This window comes from Notechis scutatus, chromosome 5, assembly GCF_049901735.1.
Source record: "Notechis scutatus isolate UNSWTSFEM ecotype Mainland chromosome 5, rNotScu1.2, whole genome shotgun sequence".
Taxonomy (NCBI): Eukaryota; Metazoa; Chordata; class Lepidosauria; order Squamata; family Elapidae; genus Notechis; species Notechis scutatus.
Genome location: NC_142013.1, coordinates 30,578,498 through 30,592,046, shown reverse-complemented (window position 1 = coordinate 30,592,046; position 13,549 = coordinate 30,578,498). Strand labels below are relative to the sequence as shown.

At 36.6% G+C, this 13,549-nt stretch overlaps 1 protein-coding gene across 2 annotated transcripts in view; it reads right to left on the bottom strand.

Moving 5' to 3' along the window:
• The window catches only part of F5 (coagulation factor V), a 52,264-nt gene that overhangs the window by 3,350 nt on the left and 35,365 nt on the right, over nt 1-13,549 (bottom strand). For both annotated transcript variants that reach the window (XM_087966430.1, XM_087966431.1), the window contains 8 exons: nt 13,324-13,531; nt 10,774-10,953; nt 8,312-8,428; nt 7,620-7,691; nt 6,895-6,989; nt 3,747-3,902; nt 2,711-2,855; nt 2,338-2,486 (listed from right to left, as the gene is read on the bottom strand). In XM_087966430.1, coding sequence (XP_087822556.1) covers nt 2,338-2,486; nt 2,711-2,855; nt 3,747-3,902; nt 6,895-6,989; nt 7,620-7,691; nt 8,312-8,428; nt 10,774-10,953; nt 13,324-13,531 — 1,122 coding nt within the window. The remainder of the gene's footprint in view (nt 1-2,337; nt 2,487-2,710; nt 2,856-3,746; nt 3,903-6,894; nt 6,990-7,619; nt 7,692-8,311; nt 8,429-10,773; nt 10,954-13,323; nt 13,532-13,549) is intronic.

Genomic DNA, 13,549 nt, shown 5'->3' with positions numbered 1-13,549 from the left:
GGCAGCTTTGCTTTACTTTCCCAAAGTGCTGCCGCTGTCACGTTCTGTCTGTCTGTCTGTCCATCCATCCAAAAGTTCTGTCTGTCTGCCTGCCTTCCTGCCTACCTGCCTGCCTGCCTGTCTTTCTGTCTACCTACTTACCTACCTACCTATCTACCTACCTATCCATCCATCCAAAAAGTCTGTCTGTCTGTCTTCCTGCTTGCTTGCTTGCCTGCCTGCCTACCTACAAATATATCTATCTACCTATCTATCTACCTACCTACCTAGCTACCTGTCTCTCTCTCTCTCTGTCTCTCTATCTATCCATCCATCCATCCATGTTCGAAGCGCTGGCCCCGCAGGCACATTGGGAAAGTAGAGCAAAGCCAGTCTGTGAGGGAGGGAGGCAGGGAGAGAGAGAGAGAGAATTGAAATATTGAAACATCTTTGGCTTCTATTAAACGTTTTGTGGACGAAACATGGTCAAGACTATCAGGAAGCTCTCACATTTTGTTGAGACTTTAAACAGGATCCGTTGGACCAGATCTGCACCCTAAAAAATTACTTTTCCCCAATGTTTTAAAGTGCCAATTCTGAAGAAGGCAAAACCAAAATGTACTGGTAAATTACAAGGAGCACACACACACACACACACACACACACACACACACATCCCTCTAATCCTGCTGGAGCAGGTGATTGGACTAGAATAGATATCTCATTATCTTTCTCCTCCCTCCCCTCCCTCCCTCCCTCCTTTATTTCTTTTTCTTTCTGTCCCTTCCTTCCATCCCCCCCTCTTTCTTCATCTGTCCCTTTTTCTTTCTTTCACTTTTCTCGTTCTTTTCTTCCTTCTCTCTTTCTCTCTCTCTTTCTTTTCTCTCTCTCTTTCCCTCTCTCAGGCTCACCCCATAGACTTGGTGCACTGCTTCGCTCGGACTTGTTTGGGCAAGTCCCTCCAGTGCAGCGGGCTCAATGGGGTGGACCTGCGGGGCTGGCACCTAAAACACGGCAGTGGTGGCACGTTTGAAAAGTAGAGGAAAGCCAGAGGTCGGTAATTTTTGCTGCAAAGAATCACAAAAGCTTCTGGGTTGTGCACAAGAAGGGACACACATGTCAATGCAATTCAGCAACATAAAATAAAAATAAAAATAAAACAAATCAACAAGAATTAGCAAAGCATCTCTGATTAGATTTTATTCACTACTAGAATCTAATCAGAGATGCTTTGCCAATTCTAGTCCAATGACCTTCTCCAGCAGGGTTGGAAGGGAGTGTGTGTGTGTATGTGTGTGCATGGCTGTCAAAACTCCAGAAACAGATCAAGTAGCTCTGGGGAGGCCAGTCATAAATTAGAACACTTGCTAAACAACTGGCCATTAAGTGAGGACCACTTGTATTTGGTTTGCCAGTCACCTGGCCATGCCCACCCAGTCACATGACCACCAAACCACACCTATCCGGTCATGTGACCAGCAAGCCACACCCAGCCAGCAAGCCACGCCAGCCAGTCACATGACCAGCAAGCCATGCCCCACCCAGTCACATGACCCGCAAGCCACGCCCTCAAATTAGGCCATGCCCACAGAAATTTAAATCCCACCCCAGGTGGGGAGCACCGAGGATGAATTTTTAGCACAAAGGGGGTGGTGGACTGAAAAATTTGGGAACCACTGATATAGACCTTACAACTACTGTAGAATTAATGGACTCTCTCCTCCCTCTGTTTTACTTTTCTGTCTTATAAAAATAGAACACATTTAGTGCTCAGAGCACAAATTTCTTCAAGGATGCTTCTTGTATTAATTCTTGCAATATAACTTTATTCTAATCTGAACAATTATCAGTGGAACAAATCATCTCTCAGAGTTGCGGGTGCTTCATCTCTGGAGGTTTTCAAGAAAAGATTGGACAACTATTTGGGATAGAATAAGGACTTCTGCCCTGGACAGAAGACCTAGAAGGTCCCTTCCAGCCTTATGATTCCATGATTTCATGAATACAATAAGCAATCATTTAAAGACTCCTATATCATACAAGAATACCAATCAGAGAGACAGTATTAACTGACATACAACTCTGAAACTGCTGCCACATAATTGGTGAAGTGACTTTACTAGGGAGAAATAAAAGTGTGGGAAGAAATATTAGCCACTGTGTAAGTAACAATTCAACATAATTCAAAATATACTAATCATATCAGCCATGTTCTCTGCTCTCACTTCTCTTTGATTGATTGATGCCACCGCTTATTAGATGGGAACTACCTTAAGCATTTAATTTAATGGAAACCTAACAATTTAAAAGAATTCAATCACAAAAATAATCAGGTAACTTAGTTTGTTTTGTTTTTACCTTTGGTTGCCAAGCATTTGTTCGTCCTTTCAGATTGAGTCGTGCAAGGGATGGTTCCCATGAACTCCACCAAGTCTTCTTATAAGAAGAGGCTGTAATCTCTGAATTCTTGATAGCCCCACTTTCCATTCCCAATGGCACTGAGCAACCTGTTGTAAGTACATATCCTTGTTAGATTTTTCTAATTCTATCATATTCAGGGAAAGATACCAGAAGGTTTGGAATTATATTTCTACAGATGGTTTGGTCAAGTGATTTAATCTCTCCCCCAATATTTAGCGCTTGTATAAAATTGTTTCTCTTTGCACTTTCAATGTTTTTGATAACATTAAATGGAATTGATGCATGTGTCAAACGTCTGTTCATGTCTTACCTTCAACTTCACAACCTAACAGTTCAATGCGGAAAGTAGGTCTGTTGTGGAACTTGGTTGGATGCAGCCTAATATATCTGGCAATAATAGGAGGATCAATGTGGTTTTCTTTTACTGTGGAACCATCTGAATTACCCTCAAAATGCTGAGGAAAAAAAAGGCCAAATTCTGTAAATTATGTCTCATTTTTAAAAAATATATCTTATTAAAAATATTTGCATCTGGAAAATTAAAGTGACTTTTAAGCCTATTCAGTATTGAGCAATTATTGGTTTTCAGTGAGGTTGCATATCAAAACAATCACTGAATTATTTCAGTGGGAACTGAGGATCAGAAAGTTTCTTTCATATTGCAAGAGTTCTGTTACATTTACTTGCTTTATTCTCTTGGTGCTTGTTTATAATATATTTATATGCAGGCACACCCACACACATACATATATTCAGATTCAGATTCCTCATTGTATCATATAATCTGTCTAATGTTCATCACAAATAATTTGGTGTTTAAAACAGCAATGATACATCATCTGTAAACAAATGTACACAGGTATTCTTATCCACATTCAACATACCTCTAATGTCATCGCAAGCATTCTTTATACATTTGTCAATAAATACATTGGTATTAAAGTACCTTAAATCATACATGTTGTTCCCAGCTACAATTCTCCTTTCAATATTTTTTTTAATTATTTACAAGTTAAAAGAAGGAAGAGAAGAAATTAACTGCCTATAATTTACATTCTTTCCTACCCACTAATTAAATATTTTCCAGTTTTTGCACCTCTATTTCTCATTAAAAATTAATCTGGATTTAGAAACCTACTTCTGCAAAAAGAAAACAAAATGAAAAAGGACAAGACAACAAATATAAGATTTTTATCAATTTAAGAGATGTATAGAGAATATATAATTTTCATACTATTCTCTTTCATATGTTAGCTTTTTCAAGGATAAAAACTCTTAACATTACTTATACATATTTTCAAGCAGAAAAAAAGAATGAGGATTTCAGATAGAGGAAACATGCAAACCATTTGTGTTTCGGAATGTCTTCCTTTAAAAGTAATCCAGTTTTGCCCATCTTTGCTGTAGGTAACAAAATATTCCACAGTATACAAATGTTTCAGTAGTTGCATGGCTCCTTGGGTCTGAATGCCTGTGATGACAACTTGTCTTTGTAGGTCTATCTATACAATAACAAGAAAAATTATGAATCGATATTATCCCAGTTTCATTTCTTCGGTTAAAAGATATTCTGTACCATACTGGATGGAAATACAGGATTGGTTCAAGAACTCTGTCTCAGATAAATGACAAGAAGGTTTGCACCTTCTCTATCAATTTACAAACACAAAACATACTGAAGGTTGAAATCTTTGATGGTAGAAGAACATTCTAATGTAAGCCAATATATGGCATACAAGACAAATGGTATGTTTTACGCTAGTCTTCACCCTCTTGTCTAAGACTACTGGTATTCTCAAATTAAAAGCAGAGCCAACCAGAATGCTCTTGATCTGAAATACAGTGATGTGAAAACTGGATTCATGTATGACACTAAGCCATGGTATGTCAAATTTTATATTCTTTTAATTGCTAAACCTTTGTAATTTCACAATTACATATAGAATGTGTGAACCTACAAACTATAGCATAACACAATGTAGGAACCACATATAAAATTGATTGTATATATGAAATAATATGCAGAATCTGAATATCTTTGTGGCAGTCATGTTTCCTTTCACAAAGAAAATCAAAATAATCAATGATTCATTATTTATGCAAATTAAAATATAACACTCATATTATTGTACAGCTTTGATAAATGTTTGCAGAGCTAATAAGGAAGACTAAACCAATACACTAAATAAGTAAATGACTGATTATGGTCAGAGCTGTAGAGATGAATGTAATTAAATTAAGTGCATATCAAGATTTTGCTTTCTAATTCATCCGCTCTCCCAAGCGGGAAATCAATTTTCAAATATTTCTTATCCTGTACATTTAATTCACAATCTCCCCTAATTTAAGGTGACAAAAGCAACATGTTAATATTAAAATGTTAATATTCTTAATAACTCAAGAATAGCAATACATTCCAAGATGATTTCCACAACCAAATCACATTGTGATGTTGCAATAAACTGTTGTATCGGTGACAATAGATTTATTGTAGAAGGAGGATCGTGTACAGAACGAAACAGAGATCAGCCATTTCAAAAATGGTTTCTTGTTTCTATACACAAAAAAGCATTTACTTGCTTTTAGCTTGGCTTCTTAATTCCATGCCTGGGGGAATAAGATAAAAATTTATTTCCCTAGAATTAAATTCCTTACTTAAATTTAGTGCCTCTAAAATCATATTAAAATTGCATTTAAAAATTTAACAACACTAAAAATCAGATTAAAATTAGAGGAATGTGTCACTTTTATAGTAAGAAAAGAGTTAAATATAGGTTCTAATCATCTCTTTAAACACTGAGAGGTTACACCTTACAGCCCAAATTTGAATCAGTATACTGTATACATAATATACTGTATGTATTTGGTGTTTTGCCTTTCTCTTTTTGCAATCATTTAAAACTCAGAAATAGGACTTGATCTTTTGAGCAGTGATATCACTCTGTTTATAATTTATATTCCTAAATTATCTACATTCACCATGTGGAGGCACTTGCTTATAGTTCTCGCTTAGTAACCACAATTAGATCTAAAATTCCATCACTAAGCATCATGGTTGCTAAGCAAAACATCGTATAATTGCAATGACCATATGATATCATTTTATTTTGGTCATTAGAGAAACATCATGTGACCACAACTTGCAATTTTATTGCCAGCTTCTCTATTAGTCAGAAGCCAGTTGTGAAGTGCACAAAAGGCATTCACGTAATTGCAGGAAAACAGACACAAAGAAATCCCACTAGTTAAGAAGCACCTGAATGTCAGTCGTGACAATGGGGACACCAGTGGTCAGCAATACAAGGAGTAGTTGTAAAATTACTTTTGCAGTGTCATTGTGACTCAGAAAGGTCACTAATCATTAAGCAAGAAGTTAAATTTTCAACTCTAAGATAAGGTTATGTCTTTTAAATGCTTGTCTTTTCTACCCTTATAAATGTGATGGATGGAAATTAGTTTTCTCCTTCCTTGTACCCATTTTTTAATTTATATGTTCTTAATTTGTGTATTTGAAATTTTTCAGTTTTGCTATTTGTACAAATTTTGGGTTATTACACAAAAAATGTTTTCAAATATATTAAATAAATAAAATACTATTTACTCCCTTCCAGGCAGGAATTCTGTCACAATTTCAGATACCTGCATTTTTCTAGCATTTATAAGGTTATATGCTTGTATTACCTGATTAAATTTACATGACCTTTGTCTACAGAGTGAGCAGTTCCTATTCCTCTCATAGCTTTTTTTTTTCATTAAAAAAAGAAACTCCAGAAGAAATAAAAAGTGGGACGAAATTGCACTGTATGTTCAAAATATCCGTTATCAGTTTAAAAATCCGAGTGATCTTGGCAATGCTTTTGAGAGCCTCTGGATCAAAATGAGTGAAGGAACAAGAAATTAAGGCTGTTGTTAGTGCTTAATATCAGGAGCCCAATGAAGAAGTTATAAATGATCCTTTTCAAAAAACAAACTGTAGATATTTTTGAAATATCTACAATTTGATTTGATAGACAGAACTATCTTTGATTTGATATTAGCCAGTAAGGAAGATGGAGGCCATATGCCTTCTTATTTCTAAACCAAAACATTTTTTACATGTGTTCCTGTGAAAGTTGGTTCTGATATAGTTAAGAGCAAAAGGGCAAAAATTAATGATCATGACAGTTAACATTAGAAACAGGTGGAAGCTATTCCTCCTGTCCAGAAAAGAGAAAATTCAAGCCCATTACATAGGTGGAAGTAAAGAGGCAAGAGTACAAATATTGATTTCACTATAATTTGGGCTTATATTTGATACATAGCAGTGTCCAGAATTCTGTAATTAGCTTCATTCATTTTTTACTAATCTTGTCCAAGATTACTGTTCTTGAATGCCTGCTCTCTTGTGCTTCCATTTCTAATGCTGAGAGAAGCCTAAGGCTCCTCAGCTGATGAATGCAACAAGCTTAAGTCATTTTTCTTGGGGTTTCCTCCCTTATGCATCTTAATTCATACCTGGATCCATGGATGTTCATGTTCCTTCTTTATGATGCTCCAAGCATTATATTTTCCAGGATTATTCAGTCTTGCTAGCTTAGGCTCCCAATATCCTGTACAGAAATATGGAAAATACATTTTGCAGAACAATGTCAACAAGTTATGGTTGCTTTCCATGGTGACTTTTGTTTTTTACTAAAACAATTGTAAAATATATTATTTTCATAACATGAAATATTTGTAGTTTTTAATTTATATTTATTTGTATCCCACTTTTATAATTTTTACACATAACTTTAGGCAGCCAATGTACCTAACAATGGTTCCTTCTTCTATTTTCCCCTGCGGAACCACCCTGTGAGGTGGGTTGGGCTGAGAGAGGATGACTGGCCCAAAGTCAAATATTGGAAATTATCGATTATCAAGTATCTGTTATAAAAGAACTGGAACCAAGAAGTAAAAACAAAAAAAATCTGAAAATGTTCCAAAAATAGTTTGAATACTGCATGCTAGGGGCCCAGTATATACTACTAATTAATGTTCTTTCCCCTTCCTCTTGATATTATGAGACAATTATTTCTTGTACCATACAAATAAAATGAAAATATGCCCCAGGTGTAATTTAATAATAATCTATAGAATTTGGTGTTCATTAGAGCCACACAATTCAGTAGATGAACTTCTGGATATAGAATTTCCGAATAACAAGATTTTTGTCACAGCAGCTTTAAAATTCAACCTACCAACATGACCTGAAGCACTGATCTGTGAGTCTTGTATTATCCCACTTGCCAGTCCCATTGGTAATTTACAATCTGCAGAGGGAGAAAGAGGCGGCATCGAAGTGTTTTATTAACTTTTCCTAAATTCTGTCATTAAGCAGAGTACTCCTATTAAACCCAACAGGAGAGAAAGTTATGATTTCTATACTGACTGTTTTCTAGTCTTGCTTATTGTACTCTATGACTATTATTAAGTGTTGTACCTTATGATTCTTGACTCTTGATGAATGTATCTTTTCTTTTATGTATACTGAGAGCATTTGCACCAAGACAAATTCCTTGTGTATCCAATCACACATGGCCAATAAAGAATTCTATCCTATCCTATCCTATCCTATTCTATTCTGTTGTACCTAGCTTAATATGCCCAGCTAGGAAGAGGCAAAGACACAAGCAGATTATATAGTAATGATATTAAAATGGGATATGTACCTTCCCCCAATCTTCAAAATATTTGTAATGCCTGCTAACTGGGGAATGTGCCAGTGATGTCATCTACATGCTATTCATAATAAATAAATAAACAAACAAATAAATAAATGCAAACTTGGGATCTCAGAATAGGCCCCCACCCTTTTTTTTTTTTTTTTGTAGCACAAATTTGTAATGAAGCTGATGTGCCTTGTAAAATTAGTATGGTTAAACTCTGTTACCTTTGTCAATGACAGTAAAGAGAGCCTGCATTCCTCTTTCCCGATTTTCACCAACTTCTGTTTCTAAAAGCCATGTGCCAATTTTGGATGGTTTCATTTTGATGGAGGTGAATGTACCTTGAAAGCAGAGAGGAGACATGCTCATTTTTTAAAAAGGTTAAAATTCCAAGAATTTGAATCATATAGTAATATGGTGAATAGGACAGCATGTTCAACTTAACCAGAGATTAGACAGAAAATTCAGGTTTATAAGTATACTTAAAGTTAATGGAACAAATTGTTGGTTGATACAAGTGGAATTTGGGGAACGTCCGTCCAGGAAGATATGCCCTATATGTTACAATAAGGGTTCTACAGCACTTGTCCCTTAAATATTTTCAGTCTTCCAACATTGGACAGGAGATATTGTAAGAATGAAAACTGGATCTCTATCAGAGGTGGTATTCAACTGGTTCGCACCTTCTTGGGTGAACTGGTAGCAGTTATTTGCCATGGGTCGCCGAACTGGTGGTGACCCCTGGCTGGCCACGCTCCCAACCCGGTCGCCTGGTCGCTCACTTGCGATCGCTTTGCTAGCTTTCCGTTCCCCACGTCCTCTTTCTCCCCAGGGGAAAGGAAGAAAGGCATGGATGCTGCAAGTATCGCTTTCCCCTTGTGAGTTAAAGTGTCTGGAATGAGAAAGAGTGTGGTCTGACAGAGGGGGTGGGGGTGAATCGAGCTTTGGAGCACTTTTGCAACATAAAAGAAATGCATTTTGGAAGCAGCAGGTCCTTTAAAAACTTCTCCAAGGATTCCCCATGGACGCTGAAAGTATAGATTTCCCCGTGTGAGTTTAAAGTGTCTGGAGTGAGAAGGAGTACAATCTGATGGGGTGGGGGAATCCACTCCAGCCTTGGAAAAATTTAAAGGAGCTGCTTCCAAAATGCTTGTCTGTTAAGTGCTCTCTCTCTCTGTGTGTGTGTGTGTGTGTGTGTGTGTGTGTGTGAGAGAGAGAGAGAGAGAGAGAGAGAGAGAGAGAGAGAGAGAGAGAGAGAGAGAAAGAAAGAAAGAAAAAGGAAGAGAGATAGAGAGATAAAACTTTGTGCTATTATTTTTAATTGTTCCATAATTTATCATGTGTTAATATTTTACACTGTCCCTACACCTAGAGTGATTTTTCTGCCTTTCTTTTGCCCAGGGCTACCACATATTTGTCAGGGTTTACATGCATTCAATGTCAATAGTCCAGAGCATAAAATACACATGTGTTTAACAAGAGTTGAAAAGGTACCTTGGAGGTCTTCTAGTCCAACCCCCACCTCAGGCAAAAAACTGAGGATGCCAAACTCTGAGTAGAAATCATGGGAAAGGTGTCAGAATAATACTTAGAAGGGACCTTGGGGTGAACCCTATACCATTTCAGAGAAATGGCTGTCCAGTCTTTTCTCAAAAACTTCCAGTGATTGAGCACCCAGAACTTCTGGAGACAGGCAGTTCCACTGGTTAATTGTTCTCATTGTCAGCAAGTTTCTCCTTAGTTTTAGGTTGCTTCTCTCTGTTCAGTTTCCATCCATTGCTTCCTGTTTGCATTCTGCTTCTTTGGAAAATACATTGTCCCACGCCCACCAAATAAGCCACACCCACAGAACCGGTATTAAAAAATTTGAATTCCACCACTGATCTCTATACAGTCCTAAATCCTAATTTATTAGTTTCTCTATTTATAAAGGTTTATTTTACAGCATAAACAAGTAGAATAAGCCTCTCTCCCTCTTATTCACATGAATATGTTGTCCCATAGGCAGCCATCAAACCTTATTAGAGCTCAAGTATTCTGGGAATAGCTGAATGCTTTTATGATTATTATTTCACATATGTGAGAAGTTTTGTATTGCTAGCCATAATTCTCTCAGATTACCTAGATGGAGAATTGAGTGTCTTAGCATATCTGGGAAGCTACTGGAAGCAAAGTTCTTTGTAAATTTACAACGAACAAATTGCATTGCTTAAAGTTTTAATAATACTTTCATAGAGAGATGGCCAAGTACATCATAAAGAAAATGTATCTTACAAAAGTTAAGGTGCTGTCATTTTGCACATTTCACTATTTCAGAAGTTCAAACATTTGTGTTAATTTTAATGCTATTAAAATTCCAATGTACTGCAGCTGTATAATGTTACTTCAAAAGAATACCTTAAATGAAGAGTAACAGTGTTATGTAATTAATGCTATTATATTTAAAGAATATCCTATTTCCCTTAAGATTGTTTACAACCTGAAATGCATTGTGAATTCCACACTGTTATTATATTTATTTTCCATATTTATTTTGTTCAGTTCAAGACATTATACATAATACTCTTATCTCCTGTTTGGCTAATATATTTTAATGAATGCTTTATATCTATATTCAATGCAACTACTTAGAAATGTTTGAAGTCATTTCAGCAAGAAACACATGTGTGGATCTGAATTTATTTACCAGGAAGAAGAGGAAGGACTCCAAGTTGATTATCTTCCATTCCCTCTTCAGTGAATGTCTGACCATGAAATTTAACAACATGGATATCTTTGGGCCCACCCATGTTCAGCAAATGCCAGTGGACATTCTCATCTTTGTACATCTTCAAGCCTTGCAGCTGATAGGGGATCCCATTAATTGCTAAAAATAAAAATATGACCAGATTAAACAAAAAGCATTGCAGTTCAATTTAATATAGCAGACATCAGATTAAAAATCTAATAGCATGGTGAGAATTTGGAGAAAGCCTATTTTTTTTCTCCTAGTTCTCATTAAGTTTTCAACTGCTTTTAAGTATAGTAGTGCAAGGAGAGATGGAAAAAATATTTATTTTTAACTGTTATATTCACAAATGTCCAGCATGGATTAGTCTTAATAAAATACAACACAAATCATTAAAAAAATAAACCAGATTAAATAAATGTAGGCACAGTAATACCAGAAAGATGAATTACAAATTCACTTTGCATTTTTTTTGTAATAACCTGGAGCCACCTTCTAAACTTCTAAAGAGTATGATATAGCCAAATTGGGAAATTCCAGTGGAAGTACAGTAGATTTATAGTTTAAATATGTATTTTATCAGAGCAAATTATACAAAGCTTCTTGAAAAATCAGTTGTGAGAATCGTGATTTTGACTGATTTTTCCTGCTTGAGCAGGAGGTTAGATTGGAAGACCTCAAAAGTCCCTTCCAACTCTGCTATTTTAGAATTGTGATGCAGCTATAGAAAGGAAGATAAAATAACTGAGCAAAACAATTTAGACTTGAATAGTTCCACAGCTGTTTGTGCTACAGTCAATAAGATACTGGATTAAAAGGAGGAAGACCCAGATTCTAGTCTACCCATTCACTCCACTATGCAAGCTTTGAGCCAGTTATTCTGACAGACCAACATACCTCAACAGATTGTTATCAGAGTAAAATAGATCTTATACTGTGCTTTGATATAACTACCTATCAAATAAAAATACACTAATATAGTTGTGTTAATAAAAAAAAGTTGAAAATCTCAGTCATAGAACTCTTAACATAATATTTGGGAACTTTATCATTATTAGTTGGATTCCACCTTTTATATAAGAGATAATGGAGCATGGTGGCTCATGTGGTTAAGACTCTGGGTAGGAGGTTAGCAAGCCTGCATTTGAGACCAATGTTGTTGTGTGGTAAAATCTTTAACTCCTGCTGGGAACATGAAGAGAGCCTCCAAGTGGGCATCCCCAACAGTGATGACAAGTGCTTTGGTGGTTCTGACACAAGCATTATGCTATAGGAGTTCAAGGCACCATTCAAAGCAATCCCTCCTGTTCCCATCCTCCATACCTTCCCTGTAGGACTGAGCCAAAATCATCTTTAGGAATCAAAGATATATCTTTTGTGCCTCTCATCAAATAGCATCTCTGAAATTTTATTTAAAGAGAGAGCAAGGATAATTATAGAATCTAGGAAGCGGAAAAGAATATTATCTGTATACTATAACGTAGTTGAAAATGTATGGATACAAAGTTGTTTTATTTAGATACAAAGACTAGAAGAGAAAGTAAGATCTAATAGATTTGATATTAACACAAGCAACCAGTTAACAATTGAGCTGATTGTTTTTAACAATGAATAAATACAGGTCTATACTATTATTAGGATAAGAAAAATAGAAAAAAATATAAACAATTATTATAAAGAGTTGTGACGCAGTGGTTAGAATGCAATATTGCAGGCTAACTACATTCCACTGTCAGGAGTTTGATCCTGACTGGTTCAAGATTGACTCAGTCTACCATCCTTCTGAAATCAGTAAAATGACCCATATTGTTGGGGGCAATATGCTGACATTGCAAACCACTTAGAGCATGAGTCTCCAACCTTTTGGACCTCAGGGACCACCAAACTCATAATTTTAAATCCCGTGGACCACTAATATGAATTTTGACTGACGGTGGCTTGCTGACATTGGTGGGAAAGTCGGTCAGACTTTCATCCCGGAGCAGCTACTCCACCAACCGGGTGCACCGGCCTGCCATGGACTGGAGGAGCTGCTCCAGGATGACCAAAAGGCCAGTCCTGTGACTACTACAGCTCTGGAATATGGGACTGACTTTCCCACCAATGTCAGCAAGCCACCCTGGGGCGGATTTCCCTCCCCCGCCATTGGTCTTACCTTCCAGTTGCAGCTCACGTAGCTCTACTCAAGGTTTGCGCTCAGTCGAAGGGTGGGGGCAGCGGGTAGGTGGGCCATGTGAGCAGTGCAGCCTTGTGTTCCAACACAGCCAGGATTAATTGCTTTGGGGGAGTGTTTTTTGGGGGGGACATTTCTCTGTGGACCACCATCCCTGGCCCACTGGTTAGCAACCACTGACTTAGAGAGTGTTGTAAAGCACTATGAAGCAGTATACAAGTCTAAGTGCTATTGCTATAAACATAAAGATAACATTCAGTATTATGTTGCCATTAGCATGAAAATGATTTATCGTAAGTGGAAATCTTATATAAGAGAAATGAAAATATTTCTACCAGGAAATGTGTGGCGAGATTGGACTCCTATAAGTTTCTCTGCACGAGTCCTTTTGTCAGATTTTGCAAAGTACCAGCTTCTCTCCTCATCAAAGACCATAAAAAACAAGACAAATTCCCTTATGTCTATTGTCTTGTTGTACTTGTCAATCATGCCTTTCTGGCAGATCAAAATAGGTCCAATTAAGCCAGAGTGAATATCTTTTTCCTGCAAAATATATTTCAA